Source organism: Symphalangus syndactylus, chromosome 6, assembly GCF_028878055.3.
Source record: "Symphalangus syndactylus isolate Jambi chromosome 6, NHGRI_mSymSyn1-v2.1_pri, whole genome shotgun sequence".
NCBI lineage: Eukaryota > Metazoa > Chordata > Mammalia > Primates > Hylobatidae > Symphalangus > Symphalangus syndactylus.
In genome coordinates this window covers 113,863,553-113,878,679 of record NC_072428.2, presented here as the reverse complement: position 1 = coordinate 113,878,679, position 15,127 = coordinate 113,863,553, and the positions used below count along the sequence as shown (strand labels likewise).

General features: G+C 38.9%; 2 protein-coding genes across 5 annotated transcripts in view; one reads left to right on the top strand and one right to left on the bottom strand.

Annotated features, from left to right (window-relative positions):
• The window catches only part of SPAM1 (sperm adhesion molecule 1), a 35,388-nt gene extending 26,039 nt beyond the window's left edge, over window positions 1-9,349 (bottom strand). Inside the window, exons 1-2 of one of the 4 annotated variants that reach the window (XM_055281426.2) lie at window positions 9,238-9,270; window positions 9,055-9,134 (exon numbers count right to left, since the gene is read on the bottom strand). The gene's annotated coding sequence lies outside the window, so the exon portion shown is untranslated. Of the gene's footprint in view, window positions 1-9,054; window positions 9,135-9,237 lie in introns of those variants that run through there. The other 3 variants (XM_055281428.1, XM_055281427.2, XM_063641813.1) reach the window with 3 other exon arrangements.
• LOC129484022 (U6 snRNA-associated Sm-like protein LSm3) lies at window positions 5,092-5,621 on the top strand. Its single transcript, XM_055281429.1, has one exon. The coding sequence runs from the start codon at window positions 5,101-5,103 to the stop codon at window positions 5,407-5,409; it is 309 nt and encodes a 102-aa protein (XP_055137404.1). The 5' UTR covers window positions 5,092-5,100; the 3' UTR covers window positions 5,410-5,621.
• Window positions 9,350-15,127: the final 5,778 nt, after the last annotated feature.

Sequence of the window (15,127 nt, the reverse complement as noted above, 5' to 3'; positions counted from 1 at the left end):
AACATAGAAAAAAAGTAATGTGCTGCACTATGACAGTACAATGACTATAACATCGTTAGATCATAGGAATTTTGCAGCTCCACTATAATCTTATGGGACCACCATGGTGTATATATATATATATATATATATATGGTCTATCATTGACCAAAACATTATTATACAGAGTATGACTGTACTTCTTGGCCATTTGTATGTCTTCTTTTGAGAAATGTCTATTCAGATTATTTGCCCACTTTTTAATCAAATGATGTATATATTTATTATTAATTGATGAGTTGTTTGAGTTCCTTGTGTATTTCAGATGTTAATCCCATGTTGGGTGAATAGTTTGCAAACCCTTTCTCATAAGAAGAGAACATTCTTATGAAGACTGGGAGTCAGTGCTCAAATGGATCTGTACAAACAATTCTATTAAAATAATTCTTATCTTCCATTAGTTCCCCAATACATTTCCTAGTCATTTTCCACAAATTACTACTCCTAGAAGGTTAAACTCCTTTCCCATTTTGTCACTTCTCCACAATTTGTCATTTTTGTTTTAAAAGTATGTAAGCTCTCTATCCTAATTGTTTCTTTGGGTTTTCATTTTTTTCTATGAAGGCTTCAATGTGCATGTAAAAATAATAAATAAAAATTGTTTGCTATTCTCAATAACACAGGAACAGAAAACAAAACACCCCATGTTCTCGCTCATAAGTGGGAGTTGAACAATGAGAACACATGGTCACAGAGAGGGGAACATCATACACCAGGGCCTGTCGGGGGTCGGGGGCAAGATGCGGGGAGAGCATTAGGAGAAATACCTAATGCATGCGAGGCTTAAAACCTAGATAACAGGTTGATAGGTGCAGCAAATGACCATGGCACATGTATACCTATGTAACAAACGTACACTTTCTGCACATGTATCCTGGAACTTAAAGTAAAATTAAAAAAAAAAAGAAAAAATAAATAATATTTTAGAAATTGTTTGCTATTCTCCTGTTAATCTGTGTTTTTGTCAGCCACAGAACTTCAGGAAGTAGAGGAAGTTTACTTTTCTTTCTCTACAGTTCTGGCAATGAGAATGGGATATCATTGGCTGGGACACCCTGCACACTTCAGAGGTTACCATTGAGATCTTGGGAGCACCCAGCAAAGTTAGCAAAAGATAAACATTTTTACCACATCAACCTCCTAATCTCTGCCTATAGAGTCTGGTCAAATGAAAATGGCAAGAGACTATCCCTGTCTTTCCCTTTTCAAATTCAGACTAGCAGGAGAAACAATTTGTGTGAAAGAGTTCTTTGGGTATAGATACTCATTATTTTTTTGCGTGTGACCAATCAAAGTTTAATTCCTTTAAGCTACATTTTGCCACAAGCAAAGAGATGGCAAATCAGTTTACTGGTCATCATTTTATACAAGTAAAGAAGGTGAGATTATGGTTCTGTATACTTTTTCTGGTCCATGTGCAGAGTAATGGTTCAAACCAGTTCTGTGGTTCCCAGTAGATTTGTAATGGTTCGGGTTCTCTTTATTCATCTTCATAGGCAGTTAGAAACAGATTCACACGAAGGTTATAAAATAGAGTATGGTTACTATCGCCTCAAGAAAAAGGCTTGGATCTAATGCAGATATGGTGGTAAGGAATCAACTCAGATCTCCTGTGCTCTCCATGATGTAACTTCAAGAAAACAATTATCCTGCTCACTCCCACCTAAGGTAGCACAATGAAGTAGGTGAGGGTCTTCCACATACTAGCTGAGTCCTCCTAGCCATAGATACCACTTGACGTGGCTGCCCCAATTTGGGATTGGACTGACCCCACAGCCGAGGAACCCAGAATGCAGCTGCCACTGCCATTTTCTACCTGGAGTCCTTGTGATTTTTAACTGAAGTACTCTTGGTTTTAATTCATCCTTTCCCTCCCAGATATGGTCATTGTTTTCCTATGTCTCTGTCTTTTGTGTTATTTTTCATATGGAAGGGAATCACAGGGTAGCACACAGGCATATGTTCTATAGACATGTTGTTAAAACTGGCTTTATAGACTGATGGGTTTACTGTCCTCATTGGGCTGGTGTTTGGACAAACTTTGCTGTGGGTCATCAATTTTTTTAAAAAGATGAGTTTCTCCTTTCATCGCTTTTTATGTTCTGAGATCTTGGCTTGTAACCAGTGAGGATATGCTCTTTGGTTTCTGCCAGCAGCGGGGTACAGGTTATGAGGGATGCATCAGGTGGCTACCATAAGGCTAGGAACCCTAGACATTGGAGGGTATGCTGAAAAATCAATTGGAAAAAAGCAGACTAATTGGAAAAAAGGCATGCAAATCTATTTAATGTGTATATACAGGAGACTTCAGAATGAAGTCCCAAAGATAGAGGGGAGATTGTCTATTTTTATGCTTCAGTTCAGCAAAGTATGAACAGCCATATGGAAATATGACTGGACAAAAAGGGTAGGATCTAATACTAATAGACTGAGGGAAAGAAATCCAGTCAGGCCTACCTGTCTAGATTCTTCTTGGCCTTTCCGTGCATGCATTCCTTCCTTCTAGGTATGGGACAGGAACCTCTCTGGAATGGGGGTCTTACGACTTACAGTCAAACAAGGGAGGTCACATAATTTCTTTATGGCCAGTTTTTATATAGAAAGGCAGAGGGAAAGTTAGAGTAATATTTTAGGTTTTATGGCTGACTTTTGGAAAAAGGGGTTCTGGTATCTATGACCTGCCCAGGGGAAAAGAAATTCTAGTTTTTTATGGCTAGCCTTGGAGGCAAATGGGACTGAGAGACAGGAGGCCAGAAGAAGGTCAGATAAAAACTTTTGCTTCTGAGGCCTTCATTATGGGGTATTACTTTCTAAGCCCCAACAACATGAAGTGTGAGAGCAGCATTTTCATTGTCCAACCTTGCCAGCTTTCAGGGGAGTTTGTTTTATTGAGGGGTCAGTATGGCAGATGCATTTGAGAGTAACAGTAGTGACTTAAGAACACCCTGACAATGACCCTGTGATGTAAGAATCCAGGAGTGGCCAACCCAGAGTTTCACTCCTTAGCTACAAAGGATATCTGAACCCCTGACCCATCCCTTGGAATATAGGCCATACAGGGGATCAAGGCCCTTTGTTTTGGGTTAGATGGAGCTTGCTAGGTGGTGGGTGCTAAGTAAAAATGTTATATAATCTGCATGCTTTTTACAAATGGGAGCAGTTCTCCTGTCCAGTTCTCCATGACCAGACCATCCTTGTATGTAAGTTCCCCCAATAAATCCTATGTCTCATTTGCTCTCAAGGTCCCAGTCTATAAGGAGTCTTTGTTGTCTCTACCCTTGTTGCTTTGCCAGTGCTGGGAAGTCCCATCCAGTATCACCTGTCCAATATCACGGATTAGAGAGTCTGTAATTGGGTGCAACTCACTTGTGTAGGACACCAGAGACACTAATTTTCACAGACATTATTCTTACAATGTTTGTGAAATGAGAGTCTTTTCATGTGTGACAGTGAGAGTCTTTGCTTCCTTAGGATATTTTTGGGAGTGGCTTTTTGGATCATGGGAGCTGCATCTTCTGCACCTCTTTGGGGATACCTCTTGAATTCATGATAAAAATGTATTCTAAGCCTGGAAAGTTACCTCCAGGTTTTTTCATGAAAAGATTTATTGGATCGAGTTGCAGTTAGAATGGATATATGCTTGGAGATCCTACTTGCAATGGCCAGATGATGAATCCATGGATTTGGAAAAACTTTTATATTTGAAAAGATTTTTAGAGAACTCTCATCCTAAACAAATGGTTTTTTGGTACCTATGGGGAGATAAAATTGGAAGTAGGACAAAAAAAAGAGCATTATGGCTAGGCTTAGGGATTCCCTCAAGATTAAGAATAGAAATCAGACTTAGAACAAAAGTTAAAAATCCACATCTACTGTATGTGTCCCTTTCCCCTTTACTCTCAATTCCAAACTATCCCTGACCTTCCAGAAGATATTTTGAATCTCCAGACCCTGACTTATGTTTCTCTCCTTCAAATCCAGCCCAGCCTCCTAAGCAAATTCCTTTAATCCCTGAAGCTCCTCTGACTTCTAAAACAAACAAACAAACAAAAATCCCTAAACACCTAGCTTCCTTCTTTAAATTCTTTTTCCCTGCAAGAACAGCAGAAAGCACTCTGGCCTAATCTCCAGGCCAGGGAATACAAGTTACTTATGTAAATGCTGATAGTCAGAAAATAACTTTGTCAGAGGCCCCAGGGATACACAGCAGGGCTCATTTCCATGTCCCTTATAATTCCATCTACTTTCTGGGTCGATATAATCAGACCCCATCAGCTGCAAGTCTTCCCATGAAATTCCTTTTGTGGATGTATCCTTAATACCACAACAAAGAATTCGTGTCCTCTGGACAGCAGCAGATCTTTTAAAATAAAAAGCCCTTTTATATCACACCCCACCCCACCCCCAAAACACACACCTTTCAGAAGATCCTATCAAACTTAGAAGTTAGAAAAGTTAGTGACAATATACAACTCCCCTCATAGGGATTTTGATTGGTTCTTCCTACCCAGGGTGATACTGTAGTTACCAGACAAGCCAGACAACCCTCTAGGAATAACTACCTCTCCCAAGTAACAAACACACATAAAGAAAACAGGTAGCCAGAACTTCTCCCAGGCCTTCCTGCAAATGATGAGGAAATGACTCAGCTGGCAGCTGATATTTAGGGCCTCATAAAAGTGATAGTAGAGACCTTGCCCACCAAGGTGCATTGGTCTAAGGTTGAAAAGTACACTCAGAAAGAAAGGGATGCCAAGGTTTTTGTGGAATGCTGTACACAGACTTTCCAAAGGCATGCTGCATTTAACCTCAAAGCCCCAGAATATAAAAATCTTATTATTTCCACCTTTATTGGAAATCCTCTGTCTAGAATAAGGAAGCAAATCCAAAGTAGCTTTTTTGTCTGGGCAGGACAGTCTCTTCAACATTGTGATTGAAGCTTCTACCCAATTCTTTGAAAAAAGGCTTGCAGAAAAACAGGAGGGGGAAAAAATTAACATTAACTGTCCTTGCCTTGCAAATTTAGTCTTTATAAAAACACACCTGCGCAGGGTTTGAAACATGGCGGACGACGTAGACCAGCAACAAAGTACCAACACTGTAGAGGAGCCCCTGGATCTTATCAGGCTCAGCCTAGATGAGCGAATTTATGTGAAAATGAGGAATGACCGAGAGCTTCGAGGCAGATTACCTGCTTATGATCAACACTTAAATATGATCTTGGGAGATGTGGAAGAAACTGTGACTACTATAGAAATTGATGAAGAAACATATGAAGAGATATATAAATCAACAAAACGGAATATTCCAATGCTCTTTGTCCGGGGAGATGGCGTTGTCCTGGTTGCCCCTCCACTGAGAGTTGGCTGAAACAAAGAATTTGTCCTGTATGGAAAACGAGAGACTTTGTACAGTGACCTCTCTAAAAGTACAGAACATTCACAAGAGAAACCTGCATACATTTTGATATTAAGAAATAATTCCGAGGATTCTTCCACTCCTGAAATGAGTTGATTTGCAGATAACTCACAAGTTCTTAAGCTAAATGGTATTTTCATTTTTCTCAAGCTCTTCCAATAAATACGACCATGAAGATGCAAACAAATAAACAAAAAATAAAAAAAACACACCTAGGAGCCTAGGGGTAATTCAAATCCCACCCATTTTTCTTACCAACCACAGAGCTTCCCCTATTCATTTCAAGATGTTTGCAGGCACTATATACAAACCCAGACATTGAAAAAAACAATTGTCCTGCACTTAAAAGAAAGGAAAGCTTAAACAATCTCTCCAGACCCCAACTTCCTCAGAGGACCCATTTTCCTCTTTGTGAGAGAGGAAGTATATCCTCCATCCTTAAAATAGAAGATCAAGAACTGGATTTTTCAATTGATACTGATGTGACTTTCTCTACTACTGGCTTAAAGTATTCATCTCTAGCTATCATCTCTAATTCTATTCAGCTGTTGGAATTCCAGGGAAGCCTGTTTCATTGCCTACATCTTAGGCCACCTCAATATTTGTAGGGCCTCTTAACATCCATCACGCCTTTCTAGTTTCTGACTTCTTACTGGCAAACCTTTTAGGCAGAGGTTTGTTATGTAAATTTAATGCCACCATAGAGTATAATTATAAAGATGTTTTTTATTTTCTTACCTTCAGACCAAACCTCAAGCTTCCTACCTTCCCTAATGGAAACCCATATCAATTTAAAATCTTCTGAAGAGGATGCAGTCTTAAAAGATATCCCAATTAGTATCTGGGCCTCACATATAAATGAGATTGTATAGCTTGGATAGCTACTGAGTGCACAGTCAATGGGCGTTACCTGGAAAAGTAATTAACCTTTCCTGTAAGTAGCGCAATACTCTCTTTCAAGATGAAAAATAAGAAATTGAACCTATAATAGACTATTTTATAGCAGGGTTTTCTTACCTTCTTACCCTGCAGTACCCTAATCTTGCCAATAATAAAAGTAAAATTTGATTTAGATGGGAACCAAATCCATAGATTTGTACAAGATCTAAGAGCCATAAACTCTTATAATGCGCCATCACCCCATAATTCCTAATCCAGCCACTATTCTGACCTCAATTCCTGCTGATGCAGTCTGGTTTATAGTAATTAACCTCTGCTCAGCTTTCTTTTTAATTCCATTACTCTGGGACTCAAAATTTGTCTTTGCATTTATGTTTAGAGGAAGACAATCAACATAAATGCATATCTCATAGATATAATTATGAGTTCCCTTCAATATTTTTCTAAGTCTGTAAAACCAATTTTGACCCTGTAGCTTTTACTCAGGCTTCACTCTTGTTCAATACATTAATAACCTTTTTCTTTATAGCCAAACTAAACAGGGTGCTCTTATAGACTCCCTCATTCTCCTGAAAGAACTAGTTGAATGAGGCCTTAAATCCTTCATATCTAAACGTCAGTGGATGCAAACAACTGTTACCTGCTTAGGACATGAGATATTTCAGGGCACTAAAAACAGCACAAAATGCTTTGAATCAGCCTTGCCCATCTCTCTCCCAAAAACAAAAAGCAGCTGCATAAATTCCTAGGGACAGCTAGCTATTGTCATCAATGAGTTCTTACTTTTGCTGCCCATGCTAAATCCCTATAGACGCCCTCCTCCCGATGCTACTTCAGAGTTCATTTCCTAGCTCTTGGAGCCATTGAACTCCTGCAAAACCTTAAAATGAGCACTTCTCACATAGCCAGCTCTTGGCTTACCCAACTTTGGCAAACCTTTTCACCTATATTGCCATGAAAAGAATAGGATTGTTTTGGGTATTCAAAACAACCTCTTGCCTCTTGGATATGAGGACTAAGCTCTGATTTTTTATCTTACCCAAATTCCTACCTAAGAGATCTAGGGAGTCATGCCCTACAAACTATAAATTTTCATCAGATGGGTTTTATTGGACCCTATGTATTGTGGCTTACTTTTCAATCTGACTGGCATAATATTATGAGACAAGGAAAAAAATATTTAACCCCAAGATCTATTTCCTTGCCATACCTTAAAAATGCCCTGCAGTGTCTCATGGGAAGAATCCACATCCTATAGAGAATCCCCTTCCCCTCTGTTTTCTTTCCTTCCTTCCCAGATCCAGGAGATAATCAACTAAGAGCCAGGCACACTTTTAAGTCCTATTAAAAAACTATTTACAACCTGGTCTCTCTAAAATCTCCTATCTAAGAGCTTCCTCTGCACAATAAAACTTGGTCTCCATAATCCTTTATCTTTAACCTGAACATTCCTTTCTATCGATCCCAGGTCTTTAGACAACCTCAACCAATTGTCAGCCAGAAAACCTTTAAATTTACCTATAAGCTAGAAACCCCCACTTTGAGTTGTCCCGCCTTTCTAAACCAAACCAATGTATTTCTTAAACGTATTTGACTAATGTCTCATGCCTTGCTAAAACACATAAAACCAAACTGTACCCCGACCACCTTGGATATATGTTCTCAGGACCTCCTAAGGGCTGTGTCACGGGCCATAATCACTCATATTTGGCTCAGAATAATTCTCTTCAAATATTTTACAGAGTTTGACTCTTTTCATCAACAGGTATGTCCTATACTATATTTCTGGTAAACCAAAAAGTATCAGAGACAGGTCTCAATCAATTTAGAAGTTTATTTTGCCAAAGTTAAGGATACGCCCAGAAGAAATAAACATGGAGTCACAGAAAGAGTCTGTGGTCCATGCCTTTTTCTAAAAATGAATTTGAGGGCCTCAGTATTTAAAGGGGAAAAGCAGGCTGGCGGGGAAAGAAGGAGGGTATGATAATCCACATGTTGCAAGGGAAAAGAAGTAGGTACGGGAATAGTCAATTATGTATTCATCCAGTGCTCAGTAAATTTGCACTTTACATAAGATAAGGTGAACACAGAGTAACTACCTGTGGAGTTAACATTTTATCTCTAGCTATCTGCTTAGGAACAGGAGAAAAGGCAGTTTCTTGCACAACTCACATTTCAGCTTAATTTTTTTTTCCTTTTGGCATGATGAATTGGGGTTCTGAGTTTTTATTTTTCTTTCACATTCTCAAGTCAGTTAGACCCTGTGGCATCAGGCATTTCCCCATTCCTGCATGAAGTAGTCACAGCTGGTGCCTTAATTGGCAAATTCAGTATTCTTACATTAGGTTCCCCCCTTTACCTCCATGTTCCCCATTCCCCCATTCTGTGTCCATTCTTTTATGAGTTAATAAGACACAGCACCTCTCAACACAGTAGCAGACCACCTATACACAGGTCTTATTAACCAATCCCTCCATTGTAATGCCTTTTTTTTTTGAGACAGAGTCTCATTCTGTCACCTAGGCTGGAGTGCAGTGGCGCGATCTCGGCTCACTGCAACCTCTCTCTCCCAGGTTCAAGAGACACCATGATAGTGGTGAAGAAATTAACAACTGAGGTTATTCCTCATTTTGGCATTTCTTTATAGATTGAATCAGACCAAGAAAGTCATTTTTTTAGTAGAAATAAAATACTCACTCACAAAATCTCTGGATTACTCATTAAAATTTCTTACTTCATACCATCCTCAATCATCAGGTCAAGTGGAACACAAAAATCTAGACATAAAAAGAACTTATAGGAAAAAATCCATCAAGCCAACTCTTTCAACCAGGAGATCAGGTATACATCAAGATTTTTAGAAAAAGCTTGTACTGTTACCTTGCTAGGAAGGACCTTATGAAGTACTGCTAACCACCTACACTGCTATCACACTTTCTGAATTCATGTGAGCCACATCAAGGTAGAGCCAGTCATCACTCTCAGGACAACTGGAAGACCATTCCTACAGGTGACCTCATAGTAAGGATTTCAGAGCCAAGGCTCTAGAAGCAAGATGACACCACAAAGCAAACAGCTTTCCTCAAGATCACAGACCAAAAAACTTTGCTTTCATCTATTTTACCCCTTTAAGTTTCTCTCCTCCCTGGTGTGTGTGGGGGGAGTAGAGGGGAGATCTTTTTCAACAAAACCTCCCATTTATTGAGAAGCTGACTGGAGATTACTTGTCTCAATCTATCCTATTCTCTCTCTGATCCTCCACTATGGGCTTTCTTTCAAATGCTGCCTCTTTCATATTAACCTCACTCTTTTCTTCATAGGTTAAACACAAACCTGACACCACCCTTGCACCAGTTTCTCAAACCTTGGTCATGTCAACTAAACCATATAATTATTGCTTATGTCAACATCTGATAGCATGAACAAACCTGAATTAGTTTTTATTCCAGCCCATGGGGTACCAGGTGGACCAACTATGGAAGATAAATGAATGAAAGAGTATGGTATCCATGGTCAGAAAAACAATGTCACTCTACTTTTCCTTCTGGTGAGTTCATTGGGCAAGGAAAAACCTCTATGTAAGCTCAAGAATTGTCCCTTGCTCAAATAAAGACGTTGGAAGAAAAAAAACTTTTCCAATTAAAAACAAATATGGTACTGATCTTTTCCCAAGTAACAAGCCAAGACAATATTGCAATCAAACCCTGTAGTTTGACTCCATACACCGCATCCTCAAACCCTTCATGGAGGTCATAATGAGGCAGGAGAATAGGGTCAGGAGACAGGGAGCCTGAGGACAAACTGTGGCTAACTTCTTGGAATTGGACCAAAAGGAAAACCCCACCTCTCCATGCCCAGGTGAAAAGGGGCCAAAGTTCCTGACCTCTACAAAACCCTCCTCCCCTACCTCACAAATGAGAAATGCCTCTGATTGGTTGTGGCCCAAGCCTCCACTTCAGCCTTTGATTGGTTGCAGGCCAACGTCCACTTCAGCTTCTGATTGGTCACAGGCTGAGCCTCCACTTCAGCCTCTGATTGGTCTCAAACCAAGCCTCCACTTCAGTCTCTGATTGGTCACAGGCCAATCCTTCATATGCGTAGGGTGTAACCAATTGGAGGCCTCTGAAGGGTACCTAGGGGTGTTACCAAATTCTTTTAGTTTAATTTAAAACCCTGAAGAACATTGCAGTTAGGCTCTTGATCCATTTGCTCAAACTTGCTCCTACTCTGTGGAGGCTACTTTCACTTCAATAAATCTGTGCTTTTGTTGCTTTGTTCTTTTGTTGCTTTGTGCATTTTGTTCAATTCTTTGTTCAACACTCCAAGAACCTGGAAAACTCATAGTCAAGACTTTCTATCCGGTAACAATAAGTGATTCTAGAACTACCTTTCATAAGACAAACTTTTGCCAAATCACCAAATGTGTTGGCTGGTTCATAGGCCACTCTTGCAGAATCTGGGTGGGGTAGCTCAGCTGCTCTCCTGATTAGGCTCCTTAGCACCAGAAATTGTATACAAATAGATCAAAAATCTGGATTAACTTGGTCAGGTGACAAAATCAAGCCTTTTAGCTGCCAAAGCCAGATTGCAGGTCTCCTATGTCAAATGTTTCACGACATTTTCTGCTTTTACAAACTGACAGAGGCACGTGAAAATGAAGGTGTGGAGACATCAATATGACCAATAACGAACGTTGTGGAACACACTACATCTAGGGAATTACAGTTTCCACTTTTTGTTCATGAACAACACTGATCATTTTATCTTGTATGGTTGATGAAAATGCTGCCTCTTTGTGAATCAGTTGGGACAAATATTGTCTGATTTATACCTCTGAACAAAAAAGATTAACATTCTCCATAAGATAATGAGGCTCAACCATTTGATTAGACTGACCTATTCCCAGAGTTGGGAGATTGGTTTAATGGGATATGGAGAAATGTGCTTAGAGTTGCACTTTTCTGCTTATTTATTCTCATTCTGATCTATATATTCTTCTTTTGAAGATCTATCACTCAGCTGCTAAACTGATTCTTCTCTCCACAGCCACTAATTCAGATTTCATTGTGAGAAACTTATGGTAAAGTTTCAGATGGGGGAAATGAAGGAATTTAGAACATGCTACCCCAAAATATGCTACTTTGGCATGTTGATTATTTTTATTATTTTACTTTATTTTTTGAGATGGAGTCTTACTTTGTTGCCCAGACTGGAGTGCAGTGGTGCAATCTCGGCTCACCGCAACCTCCGCATCCCGGATTCAAGCGATTCTCCTGCCTCAACCTCCCAGGTAGCTGGGATTACAGGCAAGCACCACTAGACCCAGCTAATTTTTGTATTCTTAGTAGAGTTGGGGTTTCGCCATGTTGGCCAGGCTTGTCTTGAACTCCTGACCTCAGGTGATCCACCCGCCTTGGCCTCCCAAAGTGCTGGGATTACAGGCGTGAGCCACTGTGCCCAGCCCAGCATGTTGATTATTTTGGGCTGAAGGTGATTGAGCAACAGCAGAGGCAGGAAGCGCTCTCTGACTTTCCTCTTTCTGCCTCAGGTATGACATAAAATTTTCCATGTGAAAGAGGCCCTCCCTGTTTTAGGAAGAGAACATTCTTATCACTGGAGACTGGTGGTCAATACTGAAATGGATCGGTTACAACCAAAACTACTAAAATATTCCTTATCTTCCATTAGATTTTCCTGTGTATTTTCTAGTCACTTTCCCAGAAATGACTGCCTCTAGAAGCTTAAGCTCTTTTCCTTTGTTTTGTCATTTCCCCACAATTTAGCATTCTTTGTTTAAAACATATATAAGCTCTTGGCCTGAGTTGTTTTTTTGGCTCTTCATTTTTCTTATAAAGGCTTCTGTGTGCAGTAAAAATATTAAATAAAATGTATATGCTTTTATTTTCTTAATCTGTCTTTTGTCAGCTCAATTCATGGGCCCCAGCCCCAGAAGTTAGAGAGTAACTTTTGTCTTTATACCTGGCAAAAAGAAGGTATTCCATAAATGTAAGTTGTTCCTGTTATTATTATTAATAATATTGTCCCTTGTGACCATCCACTCCCATAGGAAAGGCAGTAAAAATTATCAAAAAAGAAGGGCCACGCCCAGGACCATTTAATGATTCACAGAACTGCTAACATTAAAACTTTCCCAAGAAGTTAAGAGACAAAAAGTAATCAAAATGTGTGAGCTATGAAGGAATTGTTCTGGTGGAAATGAAGCACTCAGCAAATTTATACTGCAGTGGAGCCAGATCTGATGATAGTGCTGTGCCTCAGTGATGGTGAGTATCACTATGTATGTGCTTCTGAGAAGGAATCTACTCAAGACAGTCTTCATGGATCTTGATTCTATCAGCATGTCAGACTGACTCAAGCCTTAGTGTACACTGCATTATTTTGACTGCCTCTTTGCAACTTTGTGAAGGAGTCAACTAAAAATATACTCCATTCAAACTCAGACTTCAAGCTTTCTTCCCTCAACCCAGTTGAAATATTTTTCTGACTTATGAAGTGTGACGTATCTGGAAAGTTTTCAGTCTTTAAATTGAATTAATGGAATAAGTACATAACATTTAAGTAAGTGACATTTAAAACAAGTAGTGGCAAAACACATTATTAATATAGAATCCAGATATTTTTGCAGTTTTTGGTAGTTATACATTAGTCTGACCAAACAGGCTGATTGTACTTTCATTGCACAAAAGGGGAGGAAGAACAGTTACCAAAAATCAAACAAGCAATAGTTAACAAGATTATTTCTCAGTACCAAACTCAAATCAACTTACTTTAGCTATTAACATGTTTGTTACATCTACAAGTTACGAGCAACATTAATAACCAATATTGCTTTTATTGCTATTATTAAATAATATATCTAGCATGTAACACATATCATAAATGTATGGCACATGTCCTCCAAAAAGAAAATTAACTGCAACTTCAGCTTTTTAATGATATTATAAAGATGTATTAATATTTGCAGTTCTCTCTGCCCCCCTACACCATCCCATAATAACCTAAGCATATTAACACTTATGAATGAGAAGACCAGGTAATTGTGTTTGCCTCCTTACCAAGAACAGAGGAAAATAGGAGTGCTCTATGATTCTCACCTGAGACAAGAGAAACAGGAACTCAGTGCTAAAGCAACAGGCGACTGAGCATCTGGGTAGTTGGTGACAAGGTAGGAGTGTCCCTGAGACTCATCAACTAGGAAAAGGCACAGGAAAAGAAGGAACTTTGAGGGAAATCAGCTATAAACAATACCCAATAAGGCCAGGCATGGTGGTGGCTCACACCTGTAATCCCAGCACTTTGGGAGGCTGAGGCAGGAGGATCACTTGAGGTCAGTAGTTCGAGACCAGCCTGGCCAACATTGTGAAACCCCATGTAAGAACTTAGAAGTTCTTACAAATACAGAAATTAGACAGGCATGGCGGCACATGCCTGTAATCTCAGCTACTCAGGAAGCTGAGGCAGGAGAATCTCTTGAACCTGGAAGGTGGAGGTTGCAGTGAGGCAAGATCTCACCACTGCACTCCAGCCTGGGCAACAGTGCAAGACTCTGTCTTAAAAAACAAATGAACAAACAAAAAGAACCCAAGAATATTTATTAGGATTGGGGGCTGTTCCACTTCAGAATTTTTGAAGAGTTTGGACCAAACATGAGGTTGGGAGATGAAGAAAAGTTCTTTATAAAATCTCTTTTGCTTAAAAACAAAACAAAAGAACCAGAGCAAATAGCAAAATAACTTTAGAGGGTTAAACAGAAACTTCAAAAGGCACATACTCAGTTGTAAAGATAATTATAGAGCGGTGAGTCTCCCAAGGTTGCATGTAATTAGTACTTTAGCTACTTAATGAATGTTTATGGTTGACAAAAAATATTGTTGTTATTCACTTGTGTGTGGCTTATTTGCTCTTAACATGCAATAGCTACAATTTCAAAAACTTAAGCTGCAAGTAATATTTATTGATGGCCTAAACTGTTTTAACCAAACATGTGATGTTTGTTATAATTTTAAATGTTAAAATAAAAATAGCAAGTCTTTCATTAAAATTTCATTGAGACAGGTTAACATTAAAGCAATTTCTACCAAATCTCTAAAATCAGCCAATCAACAACTGATTTTGAAGTCATCTACCAATTTTCCATAGAATTAAGCAATTAATTATTGCATTTAAACATTGCAGCAACACTCTGGGGTAAGAATTATCATCCTCATTTGTGAAATGAGAAAATAAGCATTAAAAAAAAATTTGATAACTTGCCCACCAGTCCAAAGCTACAAAACCCAGTTCTAGCTAATTCTAAGGTTGCTCTTTACCCTGTCCTCTAGTGGACAAATTACCATCTTATAAAGATAAAAATATTAAGCAAACACAGACATTTTCTAGAGAAGGGAGAAAATATTTTAATTGTCTGATACGGTATGCAGATAATGGAAATCTTTCTGCTTGTATAATTAACCATCATATTTTGCTGATAGAATCAACCTCACTTTTTCAAAAAAGGAATTAAAGCTCACAGTCTAAATATCGTCAAAGTTAAATATTTAGTTAGATCCCAGTATAGTAATGTTTTCTCGAAACCAGTGATTGAGATAACTTTAACAAAATAGTTGCCTCATTTCTTAATTTTTTTCACTCAAGCATTGTTTTTTCTTCATTTACTCCAAATAATTAGAGGTGTCAGTCTGGCAATTATGTTTCATGTTCTGACTTAATTTACTCAATTTTGATCAGGAAAATGTAAGTGCTGTATTCA

Bases quoted from the DNA above. Each gene is read 5' to 3' on its own strand.
- LOC129484022 (XM_055281429.1), top strand. From the start codon at position 5,101: ATGGCGGACGACGTAGACCAGCAACAAAGTACCAACACTGTAGAGGAG.